Source organism: Tupaia chinensis, unplaced genomic scaffold (assembly GCF_000334495.1).
Source record: "Tupaia chinensis unplaced genomic scaffold, TupChi_1.0 Scaffold150112_1, whole genome shotgun sequence".
Taxonomy (NCBI): domain Eukaryota; kingdom Metazoa; phylum Chordata; class Mammalia; order Scandentia; family Tupaiidae; genus Tupaia; species Tupaia belangeri.
In genome coordinates, this window is record NW_006209952.1 from 36,408 (window position 1) to 53,743 (window position 17,336).

Consider the following 17,336-nt stretch of genomic DNA (forward strand, 5'->3'; position numbering starts at 1 on the left):
TGTGGAAGGTCAAATATTATATCTTGCACATGAACAACTGTTTATCCATTTTGTTCCCTTACCCTAACATAGCTGTCTTCTTCTGTAAACCTGCATGCTGTTCCCATGAGCTAGCCATACGGAAAACCAAATCTGGATGCTAACTAGCCTGAAACCCTTTTGTTTAGCAATGTACTGCTTACATGGAAACCTCACGCCCCTCAGAAATACTTAACCTGCTTGATTCAGCTTCTGTAACTGCTTGCATAGAAACCACCCCTGGTAACTGACCTCCTATATAAAAAGGACTACTCAAACTTCGGTCGGGGCTACAGTTTTGACTCTCTGTCCCCTCCCACCTCGAGTATCAAACTGTACTGACTGGCCAGCTAATAAGACTCTGTTTTAACTTAATCTGGCTTTGGTGGTCATTCAATTGGTGGCAATCCACAACAATACTAAAATTTTGTGAGAAGTTAAATTTCCATTATAATAAAGGTTTTCAAAATTCTTAATAGACACAGAGCACATGTACTTCCCAGAGACACAGAGAGAGGGGAAGAAAAGTCACCTCTTCAAAGGACATGGTTTTGTCCTACCAAGGAAGAATGTTTTTCCTCCACTTCCCCTCCTTTTAGAATTTTGGGCACACATGCACACAGCCTTGTAATTTTTGTTTGTTTGTTTTAAGAGAGATTTTTGCTATAGGGGGTTTGCTCTTAACAAAGGACAGTGATGGAAAGACAGACAAAAGTGAGTAATGGGACCAGCCGTTAGCATAATGGCTATGTCGCTGAACTCCCGTGTAACGGACCACAGTTCCAGTCGCAGACCCAGTGGCTTAAACTCACATCGGGTGCATGTGCATGCATGCCTAAGATCCCAAGAGGAGAATGGAGAAGAGATTATGTTGTGGCCATCCCCCCTGGGGGGTGATTTCTTGCTTTCTCTCTGTCTCTTTCTGGCGAACGCATGTACCCTATAGCAAAAACATCTCAAAAAAAAAATGTGAGTAATCACCACTCAAAGAATGGTGACTGTGGCCATGCCACAATCCCTACTTCATTCTCCTGTCAAGATTGTGGGCAGGTGAGCACATGTGCCCAAAGTGAGTTTCAGTCCACCAGATTCAGGACTCAAACCGCAGTTGGCCTAGTGAAAGTCCAGTGATGTAACCACTATGGCATCTGCTGGGGTGTTTATAAACCCACGAGGGCAAGTATTCAAACTGTACTCTAACATATACTTAAAACCACTATGCTATGTAGACAGGGCTACAATTAAGATTTTAAAACAACAATGCAGTCTTTTCCCCAATATTTTTAAAATTATTTTATTTATTATTATTATTATTTAATTTTCCAATAAAGTACATGTGCTCACCTGAAAGAGAAAGCTACCAGGTGCAGGACTTGAGCCACGGTCTGTCAGGTAGGAATCCAGCATATTACCCACCATACTATCCTTTCCAATAATCTTATACTCACCAACTGGTATCCCAAAGTAGTACAGACAATATATTTAGTTTTTATTTGTTTTATTATTATATTTTCATTTGCCGATGGGCACAGGAGAGACAGAGAGAAAAACAGACAGAAAGCAAGCCACGGGGCTAAAACTCGAATTGCAGTCACGTAGTAGGAGTCTAACAACTTCACCACCACACCACCTGTTGGACCTTATGGACGATATTTTATTACATGTTATTATGGAACATGTTCTGCTACTAGAAATGGCAGATTTTTAATGAGATCCATTCAAAACAATAGTCAGTGATGAGATCACCAGTACAGCATCATTAATCAACTCTTTCTCTTCTTTGTGGTTATAGTCACAAAGTTATAAGGAAAGAAATGTGGATATGTAAAGATTAAAAAAAAAAAAAATCACAATTTTCATGATCTATCACAAACTTAAAAAAATAAAAAAGCAACTTAATGTGTTTAAAAGTTACTTTATAACTATCTTAGCATATTTTATACCATGAAAACCACACTCTTTTTCTTATCTTTAATTCACATCTTAAATTTGCTATTTTTTATACTGCTAATATAAATTCCTACACTTCACAATAACATTTATTAGTATACATATACTTGTGTACAGACACACACACACACACACATATAAAATGTGTTACCTGGAGAAAATCTTAATGACCTACCTTTAAACTAGACTCATAGTCTGTGTTTACTTTGAACATAAGCCCAAGTCGTAAATGAACTTCCTTTGCTCGACAAAAGCTGGGATCAATATAGAGCACATCTTGAAATGCTTTAGTAGCCCTGAAAAAATACAAGAATAAGGAACTGGAAGTTTCTAATATTTAAAAGTATTTTTATGATAGTATAGGCAACATTGTGGTTATAGAGTTTTAAATAAAATAGCCAATTTGAATGAATAGCCAATCTGAATGAAACAATATGAACAAATAAAACAAAAGAAAAAATGATTTTCAGTTTTACCAATGTTCAACAATATTTAAAGATTAAATATTTTAGCATATGTAATCTATTTAAATTTCCTACTTTTAAAACCATTATTTATTTAATGTTATTTATTCATTCATTTTTTTCTAATAATGGAAGAGAGACACGGGGGCGGGGAGGGGAGAAAGGGGGGTAAGGGAGTGAGAAAGTAAGCCCAGACTAGAACTGTGGAAGTATCCAAAACCTTAACCACTTAACCATGTCACCAGCTAATCCCAACAACCTATTTAAAATTTCTAAACTCCCTTGCAAAAACTTTTAAAAAGCTAAGAGGATGAAGGTGATAGCCCTGATTCTATTCTGCCTTACATTAAGTTTACCTTTAAAAGCTTCATTTTTGCCTTTTATATTTTGGTTAACAATCAAACTAGAGACTATTACATGTAACTATGCTATAGAAAGGGGTCAGTTCTTATTTTTCCATAGGTTTTCCTATAGTTTAATGTGTGGAAAAGACAATCATACTGTATCACCAATATAGTGTTATCTTTCTCATAATTTACACTCTTCAGTTTTTGGGACTGCTTCTGATATTTATCTCTCTTTCTTTTGGAGAAGCTTTTTTTTGGTTGTTGTTGTTTTGTTTGTTTGTTTGCTATAGGGTTCGTGTGCTCACCAGAAAGACAGAAAGCAAAACATCACCCCTGCAGGAGGGATGGCCACACCACGATCCCTTCTCCTCCATTCTCCTCTCAGGATCTTGGGAACACACGCACACACGCACAGCGTGGGTTTAAGCCACCAGGTCTGGGACTCGAACCACACACAGTTGATGACATGGCAGTCCAGCAACAGAGCCACCACACCATCTGCTGGTCCCCAAATCTATCTTTATACTACACTAAATCAGTAGCATTTTAATTATTACATCTTTTGGACAGGTCTTGATTAACAATAAAGAAACTATAGAAAAGGATAGTCACTCTTCACTGGATATAGTTTGAATATTTCTTTTAATATGTGTAAAATTTCTACTTCAGAAATAAATACTGTGAAAAAACAAAACAAACAAAAAGAAAAAAAAAAAAAAAAAAACTACTTTGAATCCAAGTTAGTCTTTTGCCAGAAAAGTGCATTTGCTTTCCAGAGAGAAAACAAAGGGACCAGCAGTTAGCATAATGGCTATGTTGCTGGACTCCCACGTAGTCGAACGCGGTTCGAGTCCTGAACCTGGAGGCTTAAACTCACGCCAGGAACGTGTGTGTGCGTGCCCAAGATCCCAAGAGGAGAATGGAGGAGAAGGGATTGTGGCGTGGCCATTCCCCCTGGGGGGTGATTTCTTGCTTTCTGTCTGTCTCGCTCTGTCTGTCCGGCCAGCACACGCACCCTCTAGCAAAAAAAAAAAAAAAAAACAAGGTAGAATGTACCCTTCAATGGGGTGTGGTCACACCGCAATCATTTCTCCATATTTCCCTCTGAAGAAGATTTGAGACACATGCTCACACACTCATGCCCAGAGTGTTTTACAAGTTGCTGGGACCAATTTTCAAAACCTATGGTGAACCACGTGGTATTCAGCTCCTTGGCAAGTAACTTCTCATCTTCCCTATCTGTTTCCCTCTGACGAGTGCACACTCCCTGTAGCAAAACCTACAAATAAATACATATTAAAACATCCTATTTTCCTCATCAATAAAATTAAACTAAGTGGTTTCTAATACTTTTCTGGTTCTAACATTGTGAATTTTAAAAATAATATCTTTAAGAACCTCATAGAGGCCTGGGATCAGCAGTTAGTGTAATGGCTATGTCACTAGACTCCCATGTAGTCGACTGCAGTTCAATTCCCAGACTTGGTGGCTTAAACTCACGTCAGGTGAGTGTGTGCGCATGCCCAAGATCCCATGAAGAGAATGGAGGAGAAGAGACTGCGGTGTGGCCATCCCCCCAGAGGGTAATTTCTTGCTTTCTGTCTCTATCTTTCTGGTGAGTACACGTGTCCTATAGCAAAAATGTCTCCAAAAAAAAAAGAAAAAGGACCTTGTAGAGGCCTCAAATGGATTCAAATCTATTTTTGGTTTTAAATATGGCTCACTAAACAAAAATATAAGAATTTTAAGTTTAAGATCTCTGAAGGCAAAATGTATTTCATGGAAAAAATATTCATTATCTAACAAGCAATTCAGAACTTAAGATACCTGGGACAAGCAGTTAGCATAATGGCTATGTCGCTGGACTCCGACGTAGTCGACCACAGTTCGAGTCCCAGACCCAGTGGCTTAAACTCACGCCGGGCCCGTGTGCGTGCGTGCCCAAGATCCCAAGAGGAGAATGGAGGAGAAGGGATTGCGGCGTGGCCATCCTCCCTGGGGGTTGATTTCTTGCTTTCTGTCTCTCTCTGTCTGTCTGGCGAGCGCACACGCCCTTATAGCAAAAACCTCTCCAAAAAAAGAAAAAAGAAAAAAAAAAAGAACTTAAGATACCTTAAGTGGTTGAAAAGCTAAAAAGAAAGACCACTTAAGGTAAGTATTAGGAATAACTATCTAAGATAACATTAAGTATTCATCTTAGGTAAGTCACTATCTCAAACTGTTGTCAATGTATACTTAAGAATTCTGTAATAAATATTTAGGGTAACCTATACAAATAACAAGGTGGCAAATCTTGGCCATGTACTGACTAATCTGCTTTTAGACTCTCACAGCATTTGAATGGCAGGGAGATTTAAAAAAAAGAAATAATAAGAAAAAAGACTGTCCTATACTTCATAGTTTACAACATCTCATATGACGTTGTAATATATCCTCAGTGCTGAAGGACATATTATTCTTATCAGAAAAAAATAAGTTTATAATCAAGTTACTAGCTACTAATCAACAATATCTATGGGAATTAAAATGATTAGAAGGCCAGGAAGGTAAAAATGATACTACTGAAAGGATTTGGGAATTAAAGTAATTTATGTATTTATCACAATATCAAAATATACTGAAAACAACAGACATAAATCAACTCACCAATGAAATGCGTTGTAATAGAAGTAGACTAAACCAAGGCCATATAAAAAGGCAGCATTCTGTTTATTTAAAAAAAAAAAGGCAAAAAACTTTAAGTAAAAAGTTTAGTACAAGTGTTTATATCTGCTAAGAAATGCTTTTAATAAGAAATCAAAAAAACATTTAAGAGACACAAAAAAGAAAACTTATCTGTTGATAATATATATAGTAGTGGCTCTGACTTGACTAATACACTCTATATTTGTTTTGGGAAAACCATGTAATACACTGCAAAGATGTACAGTGATTAAATGGAAATAAAAATAAATTACAAAATCAAGTATATGAGATGTTTTACATTCTAGGAACTGTATCACACAACTCAATACACTTACAGTATGAGTCAACTATACAGATAACATAGAAACCAGGTAACTTAGAGAAATATTTGGGTTACTTTTAAATCAAACCCACTTTGAAATTAGAGATCTAAGAAATGAACCCTCTGATAAAAATAAAAATCTAAAAGAAATATTCAGGAATAAGATAATATTTGGGCTACACCCTTCTTTGCTTTTACTTTGATTCTCTCTACATTCTGAATTGAAATCAATTTTATTTCAAATATTAAAAAGCTAGTTAGAATTAAAGAGAAGCACAACATATGACCATTTAATATATTTAAACCTTAAAAACAAATTTTTAAACATTCAAAATTCAACTAACCACAAAAAAATTTAGATTTTAAATGTCATTCTTTTCTTTTTTTCCCCCTTGTACAGGTTTTTGCTATAGGTCGTGTGTGTTAGCTGGAAAGACTGAGACAGAAAGTGAGAAATCACCCCCCAGGTGGCATGGCCACACTGCAATTTCTTCTTCTCTTGGAATCTTGGGCACACATGCATATGTTTCTTGGCATGAGTTTAAGCCGTCGATCCAAGACTCAAATTGTGTTCAACTATAAGAGAGTCCAGCGACATAACCATTATGCCATCTGCTGGCCCCTAAATGGTGATCGACGACTAAATAGGAGTTCAGTGACATAGCCATTATGCTAACTGCTGGTCCCAGACAACTGATTTTTTTATGAAGGGCTCTGGTCAATCCAGTGGGACAAAGGAAATCTCCTTAGTTGGGTGCTGGAAAAACTGGTTATCCACCTGGACAAAGATGAATCTGGACCACTATCTCTTACCTAAACTTAAGACAAAGAACTATAAAATTACTGGTTGAAAACACAGGTGAAACATTTGGAGACACTGAAGCACGCAATAACTTCTTGACTAGGACCCCTACAGCACAGGCAAAATAATCTCAAAAAATTAGACAAATGGGATTACACCAAGTTAAAAAGTGTCTGCTAAGAAAAATCAATAAATTAATAAAAGTAATAATAATTGGAGTGAACCAGCAACTCTCAGAACAGGAGAAATATATTTACAGACTATGCCTTAGATAAGGGACTGATAACCAGAATATACAAGGAATGCAAGTAGCTTACCCAGAAGAAAGAAAAAAAAAAAAAGGACAATCCCAATTAAAAAATGGCAACTGAACTGAAAAGGCAAGGAAAACATACAAATAGCCACAAGTATTAAAAAAATGCTTAACATCCCTTCTCATAAGGGAGGTACACATCAAAACCACAATGAGATACCTAAGTTCAGTCAGAATGTCTAAGATTAAAAAACAAATAATGGTAAGTGCTGGCAAGACTATGATTTAAAGATAACTCTCCTACACTATTGGTGGGAATGTAAATTAGAACACATTTATATTAGCCTGAGGAGAACAAAATGGAGATTTCTCAAAGATCTACCATATATGATCCAGCAATTCCATTCTTGGGTATCTACCCAAAAGAAAGGAAAACACTTGGAAAGAAAAGTGCTCACACTTCCATGTTTATTATAGCATCATTCACAATTGCTAAGACATGAAATCAACCCAAATGTACATGAACAGATGACCAGATAGAAAAAATGTGGCATATAGACATTATGGAATATTACTCAGCTGTGGAAAACCATGAGACCCTGGCATTTGATACAAAGTGGGAGATTTACCACTGAGTGAAGCAAGCTGGACTATGAATTAGAGACTTCATAGGTCCTCACTTACATATTGAATGTCCATATTCTATGGTAGAAGCTGAAAGATTGATAAACTGACACAGAGTCATGGAGAATGGCTGTGGATTATGGACATAGTGTGGGAGGAAGGCGTGAGGCAGGAGAAGATGAAAGAACGGGAATCAAGAAGAAAAACAGATGCAGAAGACATTTAAGAAACACAAAAATGGGGACCAGCAGATGGCATAATGGCAATGTCTTTGGACTGCCATGTAGTCAACTGTGGTTCAAGACCCAGTGGCTTAACCTCACGCCAGGTGCATGTGCATGATACCCAAGATCCCAAGAGGAGGAGGGATTGTGGCATGCCCATCCCTCTTGGGGCGGGGGTGATTTCTTGCTTTCTATCTCTCTGTCTCTGTCTTTCTGGTAAGCACACATGCCCTATAGCAAAAAAATCTCTCCAAATAAATAAATAAATAAATAAGCACAAAAATGGAGGATTGTCTGCTGATGATATGTACAATAATATCTTTAACTAAACTGGTGTGTGCTGTATTTATACAGGAAAAATTCATTTTATAAATTTCCTAATGTACAGTGATTGAATGTAAGAAATAAATTTTTAAAAAAGGAAAACTGAATACATTAAGAAAAAAAGAATTGAAAATGTAATTCAAAAGAAGCCAAATATTTTCTCTAATGCCAGAAAATATTCAGACGACTAACAAATCTAGGAAAAATACAAAACAAGATTCTAAAAGATAGAAACAGAAGCCATTAAAAATACCAAACAGGGGAACCAGCAGTTAGCGTAATGGCTGTGTCGCTGGACTCCCACGTAGTCGACCGCGGTTCGCGTCCCAGATCCGGTGACTTAAAACTCACGCCGGGCGCGTGTGCGTACGTGCCCAAGATCCCGAGAGGAGAATGGAGGAGAAGGGATTGCGGCGTGACCATCCCCCCTGGGGGGTGATTTCTCGCTTTCTGTCTCTATGTCTCTCTCTGTCTGTCTGGCGAGCGCACGCGCCCTATAACGAAAAAACCTCTCCAAAAAAAAAAAAAAAAAAAAACCAAACAGAGCCAACAGATGAGATGCAGTTTAAGGCATTGGATCTTACATGGTTAGCAATTTTGAGTTCCAGGCCCTGAGGCTTGAAAATCTCACAGACGCATGTGCGTCTGTGTGTGTGCCTAAAATCCTGTGAGAAGGAACTGTGGCCACCCTCTTGGTGCATGATTTATCACTTTCTCTCATGTGAGCACACACGCTCTATAGCAAAACCAAAAAACAACAACAAACAAAACCTAAAAGAGATATTGGGTATGAATATAATGAACGGAAGAACTCTAAATAGAGAGTTTTAAGAGCAGACTTAATCATGAAAATAATGGCATATCTAAAGAGAGGGCATTTAAAATCAGCAAATTAAAAGGATCAAAAAATATTTAGAAAGAGTAAAGAAAGCATACCTATAAGACACCATCAAATATACCAATATAAGAATAATGGAATGTTATGGGAACGAGAAAAGGAATGGGGAGAAAACCAATTTAATTAAAAACTATCTAGGACCATGTATAAGGTTAGGCACTGGACACAGGAACTAGAATCGACATGGCCAACTGCAGAACAAATTTTAGCCCTTTGCAAATTAAAGAAACATGTTGAATATATGTGTGTTTGCCTGCCCTAAATTCTGATGAGATGGCAAAATGGAGGAAGGAAAAGAATATGCAGTGTGACCATGGCCTAGTGGGAGGGTACTAGTTCTCTCTGTTTTGCTTTGTCTCCCTATATCTCACTTTCTCAAGTGTGTATGCCCTCTAGCAATACAAGAAAGAAAAAAGAAATACTGTCTGAAGACTCTGAAACCTAGAAGAAGATATAGATACACATAATAAAGAAATTCAAAGGACTCTAAACAGTATTGCAAAAGAACATTCCATGGCACATTGTAACAAAGTTTTAAAAAAGTCAGAGGCCAGGAAAGAATCTTCAAAATAAGAGAGAAGAAATTTGGTACATGTAAAAGAACCACCATGAAGTTATAGGCAGATTTCTCCAGAAAAACACTCTAACAGGGAACTGGAGGACATTCAAAATAGTACAATAATAACAACAAATACAAAACCAGCCCAAAGTACTATGTGTCCTTCTGAAATGATAAAGACTGTCCAAAAGAAACAAAGGCAAAAGGTGTTCATCACCATAAGATCTACCTTACAAAATATACTAGAGGCAATTCTTTCTGTGGAAACAAAAGGAGACAAAGTAACAACATGAAAACATAAAATTTACCAATAAGGTAAATGTAAAGTCAAGTTCAGAGCACTCTAATACTTATATGAAGGTAGTATACTTTTGGTAAAATTAAAAGAAATATTTTAAAAGCAAATGCATTATAATTTGTTTATACACAACATAGATATAAGTAACATCAACAGAGTGAAACATTGGAAAAAGGAGATGAATGTGAACACTGTTAAGTAGTTACCACCTCAATTAGAATGTTATAACAGTAAGACACATGAATCTCATAGGAGTACCCATGAGGGAAAAAACCAGCTGTAGACACACAAAAAAGAGAGGAATCATGCCATCATAAAACTACAAATTATTCTAAAAGTAGCTGCAAGAAACCATGAAACATTAAGTATAGACAAAATGACAAAAGAATGGCTTACAGTCAGTAATTACTTTGAATATAAATGAACTGAAATGTCTATTCAAAAGAATCAGACTCATTGAACTGCTGAAAAAAGTTTCAGTTGGGGACTGTCAAGTGGAGTAGAACACTGAACTCCCACTTGGCTGACATCAGTTCAAACCCCAGACTTGGCATCTTTCTCTCTCTCTCTCTCTCTCTCTCTCTCTTTTTTCTCTGGACGAAATATAAATGAACAAACAAACAAAGTTAGATAAAATATTTTTTAAAAATAAATTTTAGCTATCTATAAAAAGACATTTTATTTTAGAGTTACGGGTAAACATAGACAGAACCTGAGAGGATATGAAAACATCTCCTACACATGCTGTAGTAGTACACAATCTAACTAAGATGCTATACTGGCTGGAATCACATGGAATCACAGTTCGGGACTCAAACTGCGGTCAACATGGGAGTCCAGCAACATAGCCATTATAACAACTGCTGGTCTCTGACCAAGTCTATACAATGACAAAGGAATCAATCTATCTAAAGAATAAAAGAGCTTTGATAAAAATATTCACCCACTGTCAGGGCATCTAATTATATGAAGCAAATAGTAATAGTTTAAGTTCAATGTCCAACATAAAATGCTTGGCATGATAGTAGCACCTGTAATCCTAGCAAATCAGGAGGGTGAGGGTGAGCCAGGAGGATCATGAGCCCCAGCATGGCTTCAGCAACACAGTGAGATCTTATCTAAAGAAGAGTCAGGTATTGTGGTGCTTACCTGTAGGCTAAGCTGAAAGGCTAGGATATAGTGCAAAATGGGAGACCCTGTCCCGAGAGAGTCCATAGAAATGGCAACCAAGTGAGCAGGCATGACTGTACTTAGATCATAAAAAGATAGAAATTATGAAGCTGGCAGTTGGAATGGTGGTTAAGGGTGCTGACAACTGTGGTACGAGTCCTGGACCTGGTGACTTGCTTTCCCATTCCCTCACTCCCAATTCTGTCCCTCTCTGGTCAAATTTAAGTAAGTAAGTAAGTTAATTAATTAATTAATTAAAGAATTCTTTTAAATAAACCAGATTATGTGAAAAAAATGTAAATGTAGACAAAGACTTTTTGTGTGTTTTGAGAGATTTTTGATATAGTAAGCATATGCTCACCAAAAAGACAGAGAGAGGAGAAAAAGAAAGTGAGAAATCACACCCTGGGGAGATGGCTGCAATCCCTTCTCCTCCATTCTCTTCTCAGGTCTTGGGCACACATGTACATGGCCCAGCGCAAGTTTAAGCCACTGGGTTCGGGACTCAAACTGCGATCAACATGGGAGTCCAGCAACATAGCCATTATACCAACTGCTGGTCTCGGACCAAGTCTATACAATGACAAAGAAATCAATCCAGCTAAAGAATAAAAGAGCTTGGATAAATATTCACCCACTGTCAGGGCATCTAATTATATGAAGCAAATATAAATAGACTTGAAGGAAGAAATAAATGGCAATACAATAATAGTAGAAGGTTTTAATGTAGAGATTCTGCAGACAAAAAAATCAAAAAAGAAACCCTGGAGTTGGTTTAGGCCAAATTAAGCTAACAGACCTATGCAGAATATTTTGTATAATAGCAGCAAAACATACATTTTTCTCATGTATACACAGGGCAATCTCCAGGACATATGTTAAGCCAGAAGGCAAATCTTAGCAAATTTAAGATTAAAATAATATCAAATATAAATTCTGTCATAAAGGAATAAAACTAGGAATCAAGAATTTGGGAAATACCACAAATATGTCTAAATTAAACATGCACATAAAAGATCAATGACTCAAAGTTAAATGGCAATTTCTTTTCCTTTGGAAGATACAGTTTTCAAGACAGCACATGTGCTCACGGGAGACAAAGAGAAAGACAGAAAGCAAGACAGCCAGGCTGCAAGCCCTTCTCCTCTATTCTCCTCTCAGGATTTTGGGCACACTGGGATGTTTCAAGCCATCGGGTTCAGGTCTTGAACCTCAGTCAACTTTGTGGGAGCATATACTGGTACCAAAAGGCAAAAATTATAAGTAACTTAAGAAAAATGAAAATGTTGCAAAAAAAAAAGACTACCAAAAAAACAAAGAAACACTCAGATAGTAGGAAAATTCAGGTTTCTAACATCAGTGGTCACAACAGAGCTCATACTCTCAAATCTAGACCCCAATCTATGTAAATTACAGGGGTTATATAGTCCCGATAAACTATGTTGCAAGGAAAGGGGAAAAGTTGCAACATAGTTGCAACCCAACTGAAACATTTCTAGGTAGTCAATACACAAAGATGGAAGAAAAACAGTTTCTGTTTGCAAAGAGGTAACCATTATCAATCCTATCAAGATTTGGAGCAGCTGGCACATGAGACTGGTATGTTTTTTAAACCACCAAGGCTGACACTCCAACTATATGGTTGGCCATGTGCGGAGCCACCTTCTTTAACACTAGGCTAAAAATCTAGTCTTCTGAAAAGCTTTTAAAGAACAATTTAATCCAATTTTTCTCACACTTTACAAAAAAATAAAAGAAAATACTTCTACTCACTTAAGAAATGCAGTATTGTGTTATCAAAAGCAAAAAGCATTACAAGAAAAGAAAATCACATCCCACTATCTCTAATGAACATCTGCAAATACTTCAACAAAATACTGGCAAACCGGATACTAAAAGGAACATCCTACAGGAAAAGAGGTTTTGAACATATGCAGATCAAAAAATTTGACACACACATACACACAAAAAAACCCCAGAAAAACGGTTTTTTGCTATAGGGTGCATATGCTGGCTGGAGAGACAGAAAGTGAGAAATGACTCTACCAGCCCGGGCTTGGAGGGATATGGCCATGGCACAATCCCCTCTCCTTGAGTCTCCTCTTGGGATTTTGGACACTCATACACACATCCCTGGTCTGAATTTTAAGTTGCCAGGTCTAGGACTCAAACTGCAGTTAACTATATGGGAGTCCAGTGACGTAACCTTTATGCCATCTGCTGGTTTCCACACACACAATTATCACAAGAGATAGATAAAAAGCAATGAACAATAATCAATATGCATTCATAAAAAAAAACTCACAAAATAAGGCAAAGAAGAAATGTTATCTCAATAAAATGTAAGCCATACTTTACAAGCCCACAGGTACCATAAACAATGTGAAAAGTTAAAAGTTTTTACCTCTCAAATGATAAATAATACATGAGTATTTAACTAAAAAACATAAATAAACTTTTAAAACTAATAAACACAACTAGCCCAGAGGCCTAAAGAAGCCAGGTCCCACATGGCCAATCATGGTTTGAATATTGGCTCAAATAAGTTGAAAATGTACATGTGCATAACCTTGCCCCACTGGGGCAAGAGGAGGTTAGTCTCTCTCTCTTCTTTCTCCCGGGAATAGATGTGCGGTCTGGTAACTAAAAACACAGAAAACTAATAAACTAATTCAGAAAAAGTGTGTGTGTGTGTGTGTGTGTGTGTGTGTATGCATGTGTATGTATTACTTTATCCAGTAATCCATTAACAGACATTTAGGTTATTTTTGTTTATTGACTGTTAAGAAAAAAATGCTTTATTGAACATAGGAATGCAGATATCTATTCAAGATACGATTCAGTTTCAGTATCTACAAGTACAATTGTTGGATTATGTATTGGGTCATCAGGAAAGTCAACACATTTTTGAATAGAAAAATACATCACAACTTTCCTCATAACCTAATATGATAATTCTGGTTTTAAATTTTTTGAGAGAGGTACATTACTGTATTTCACGAGGACTCGTACCATTTTTCTTTCTGATCAGCAGTGTACAGGGAGTCCCTTTTGTCCACACCCTGCCACTTTTCTTTGGAATTTTTTATAATGTAACAACTATCCTAATGGGTATGAAGAGCTATCTTATTTTGGGTTTGGTTGTGAGATTCCTGATAATACATGATGTTAACAGCTTTTCTTTTCATATATTATCTTGATAATAACATTTATTCAGGTCTTTCTTTCTAGTGATTATTTAAAAACCAAATTTTAATCTTGTACTTTTTGTTTTGTATTATTTCTATTGAGTTGTATGAGTCCAGTGGATATCAAGATTTGGAGCAGCTGGCACATGAGACTGGTATGTTTTTTAAACCACCAAGGCTGACACTCAAACTATATGGTTGGCCATGTGCGGAGCCACCTTCTTTAACACTAGGCTAAAAATCTAGTCTTCTGAAAAGCTTTTAAAGAACAATTTAATCCAATTTTTCTCACACTTTACAAAAAAATAAAAGAAAATACTTCTACTCACTTAAGAAATGCAGTATTGTGTTATCAAAAGCAAAAAGCATTACAAGAAAAGAAAATCACATCCCACTATCTCTAATGAACATCTGCAAATACTTCAACAAAATACTGGCAAACCGGATACTAAAAGGAACATCCTACAGGAAAAGAGGTTTTGAACATATGCAGATCAAAAAATTTGACACACACATACACACAAAAAAACCCCAGAAAAACGGTTTTTTGCTATAGGGTGCATATGCTGGCTGGAGAGACAGAAAGTGAGAAATGACTCTACCAGCCCGGGCTTGGAGGGATATGGCCATGGCACAATCCCCTCTCCTTGAGTCTCCTCTTGGGATTTTGGACACTCATACACACATCCCTGGTCTGAATTTTAAGTTGCCAGGTCTAGGACTCAAACTGCAGTTAACTATATGGGAGTCCAGTGACGTAACCTTTATGCCATCTGCTGGTTTCCACACACACAATTATCACAAGAGATAGATAAAAAGCAATGAACAATAATCAATATGCATTCATAAAAAAAAACTCACAAAATAAGGCAAAGAAGAAATGTTATCTCAATAAAATGTAAGCCATACTTTACAAGCCCACAGGTACCATAAACAATGTGAAAAGTTAAAAGTTTTTACCTCTCAAATGATAAATAATACATGAGTATTTAACTAAAAAACATAAATAAACTTTTAAAACTAATAAACACAACTAGCCCAGAGGCCTAAAGAAGCCAGGTCCCACATGGCCAATCATGGTTTGAATATTGGCTCAAATAAGTTGAAAATGTACATGTGCATAACCTTGCCCCACTGGGGCAAGAGGAGGTTAGTCTCTCTCTCTTCTTTCTCCCGGGAATAGATGTGCGGTCTGGTAACTAAAAACACAGAAAACTAATAAACTAATTCAGAAAAAGTGTGTGTGTGTGTGTGTGTGTGTGTGTGTATGCATGTGTATGTATTACTTTATCCAGTAATCCATTAACAGACATTTAGGTTATTTTTGTTTATTGACTGTTAAGAAAAAAATGCTTTATTGAACATAGGAATGCAGATATCTATTCAAGATACGATTCAGTTTCAGTATCTACAAGTACAATTGTTGGATTATGTATTGGGTCATCAGGAAAGTCAACACATTTTTGAATAGAAAAATACATCACAACTTTCCTCATCACCTAATATGATAATTCTGGTTTTAAATTTTTTGAGAGAGGTACATTACTGTATTTCACGAGGACTCGTACCATTTTTCTTTCTGATCAGCAGTGTACAGGGAGTCCCTTTTGTCCAGAGCCTGCCACTTTTCTTTGGAATTTTTTATAATGTAACAACTATCCTAATGGGTATGAAGAGCTATCTTATTTTGGGTTTGGTTGTGAGATTCCTGATAATACATGATGTTAACAGCTTTTCATATACTTGTTTATCTTGATAATAACATTTATTCAGGTCTTTCTTTCTAGTGATTATTTAAAAACCAAATTTTAATCTTGTACTTTTTGTTTTGGATTATTTCTATTGAGTTGTATGAGTCCAGTGGATACTTTGATATTAATCTATAGTCATATCACTTGGTATATGGTGACTTAATATGTGAGTACAAGACATCTGAGAATGGCTAATTTATAAAGGTAAGTATATTACTGAGAAATTTATTCTTAACAGTTGTGTACACTAGAACTAGTTCAAGGTTAAGACCCAGGCTGTGTCAGAATATGGTGAGGGCCTTTATTTATTTACTTGTCTGTACTTTCTCCCTCTCCCTCTCCTTTCCTCTCCTTCTTTCCTCTTTCTCTCTTCTTCCCCTCCCCTCCCCTCCCTTTCCCTCCCCTTCCCTCCCTTCCCCTCCACTCCCTTCCCCTCTCCTCTCCTCTTTCTTCTCCCTTTCCCCCATTTCCCTTCCTATTCCCTCCCCTTTCCCTCCTTCCTTCTTTGGCTGTAAGCAGTTCTCTGTGAACAAGCAGTGAGAGCTAATAATTGATTTTTAGTGATAGCAATTAATTTCTATTAAATGCCTGGCCAAAGTGACTATATCTTGTAAGTTGACTCCATCTTTTAGATCTATACATTGAGTATTATGTGTCTATTTCATACTAGAGTGTCTCTCTCTCAGGGGTCTCTGCCCTGTCTGCCAACAAGTGGGGTTCTAACTCCTGAATCAAAATCAGGAATTCTGATGTTTGGTTATTTTTTTATGGGGGGGGGTGCTCAAGGCTGTTTTGGTTATTCTGGAATTTGGAGATTCTAAAAATATTTTATTAAAAGTGCTCTTAAAATTTTGATAGGAATTGTATTGAATCTGTGGATTAATTTGAGTACTATAAACACATTTGGGTAGTTTAAACATATTTTAACAAAGGTAATTCAAGCATAAACATTTGTATCCATTTATTTGTGACATCTTTAGGTAATTAGTGAAAAATATACTGATTATCAGTGTACAGATGTTAGTTTCTAGATTAAATTTACTTCTAATTATTTTTTGGTATTATAAATGGACACACAGCTGACCATGGTTCAAGTCCTGGACCTGGCAACTTGCTTTCTCACTTTCTCACTCTCACTCATGCTATCCCTCTCTGGTGAAATTAACACAAATAAATAAATAAATAAATTTAAATGAAATACTTCTTAAAAAAATATTACGCCATGCACATACCCAGAATCCCAAGAGAAGAATGGATAAGACATTGTAGTATGCCATCTCCCCTGAGTGGTAATTTTTCACTTTCCAGCTCTGTGTCTCTCTATCCCCCTCGCTCTGGTCAGTGCATGTGCCTTATTGCAAAAGAGTAAATAAATTTGGGCAGCGCCTGCGCGACCCCCGGCCAGCGTGGCGGCAGCGGCACCAGTGCGGCCCCCGGGGCCTGCGCAGCCCTCCCCCCC

The 17,336-nt window shown here is 36.8% G+C and overlaps 1 protein-coding gene across 1 annotated transcript in view; it reads right to left on the reverse strand.

The window, feature by feature from the left end:
- Positions 1-17,336, reverse strand: part of LOC102496163 (histone demethylase UTY-like) — a gene marked incomplete at its 3' end in the record, with an annotated part of 152,182 nt that overhangs the window by 34,190 nt on the left and 100,656 nt on the right. Inside the window, exons 6-7 of the mRNA XM_027769643.1 lie at positions 5,426-5,484; positions 2,144-2,264 (exon numbers count right to left, since the gene is read on the reverse strand). Of these exons, the coding sequence (XP_027625444.1) occupies positions 2,144-2,264; positions 5,426-5,484 (180 nt within the window). The remainder of the gene's footprint in view (positions 1-2,143; positions 2,265-5,425; positions 5,485-17,336) is intronic.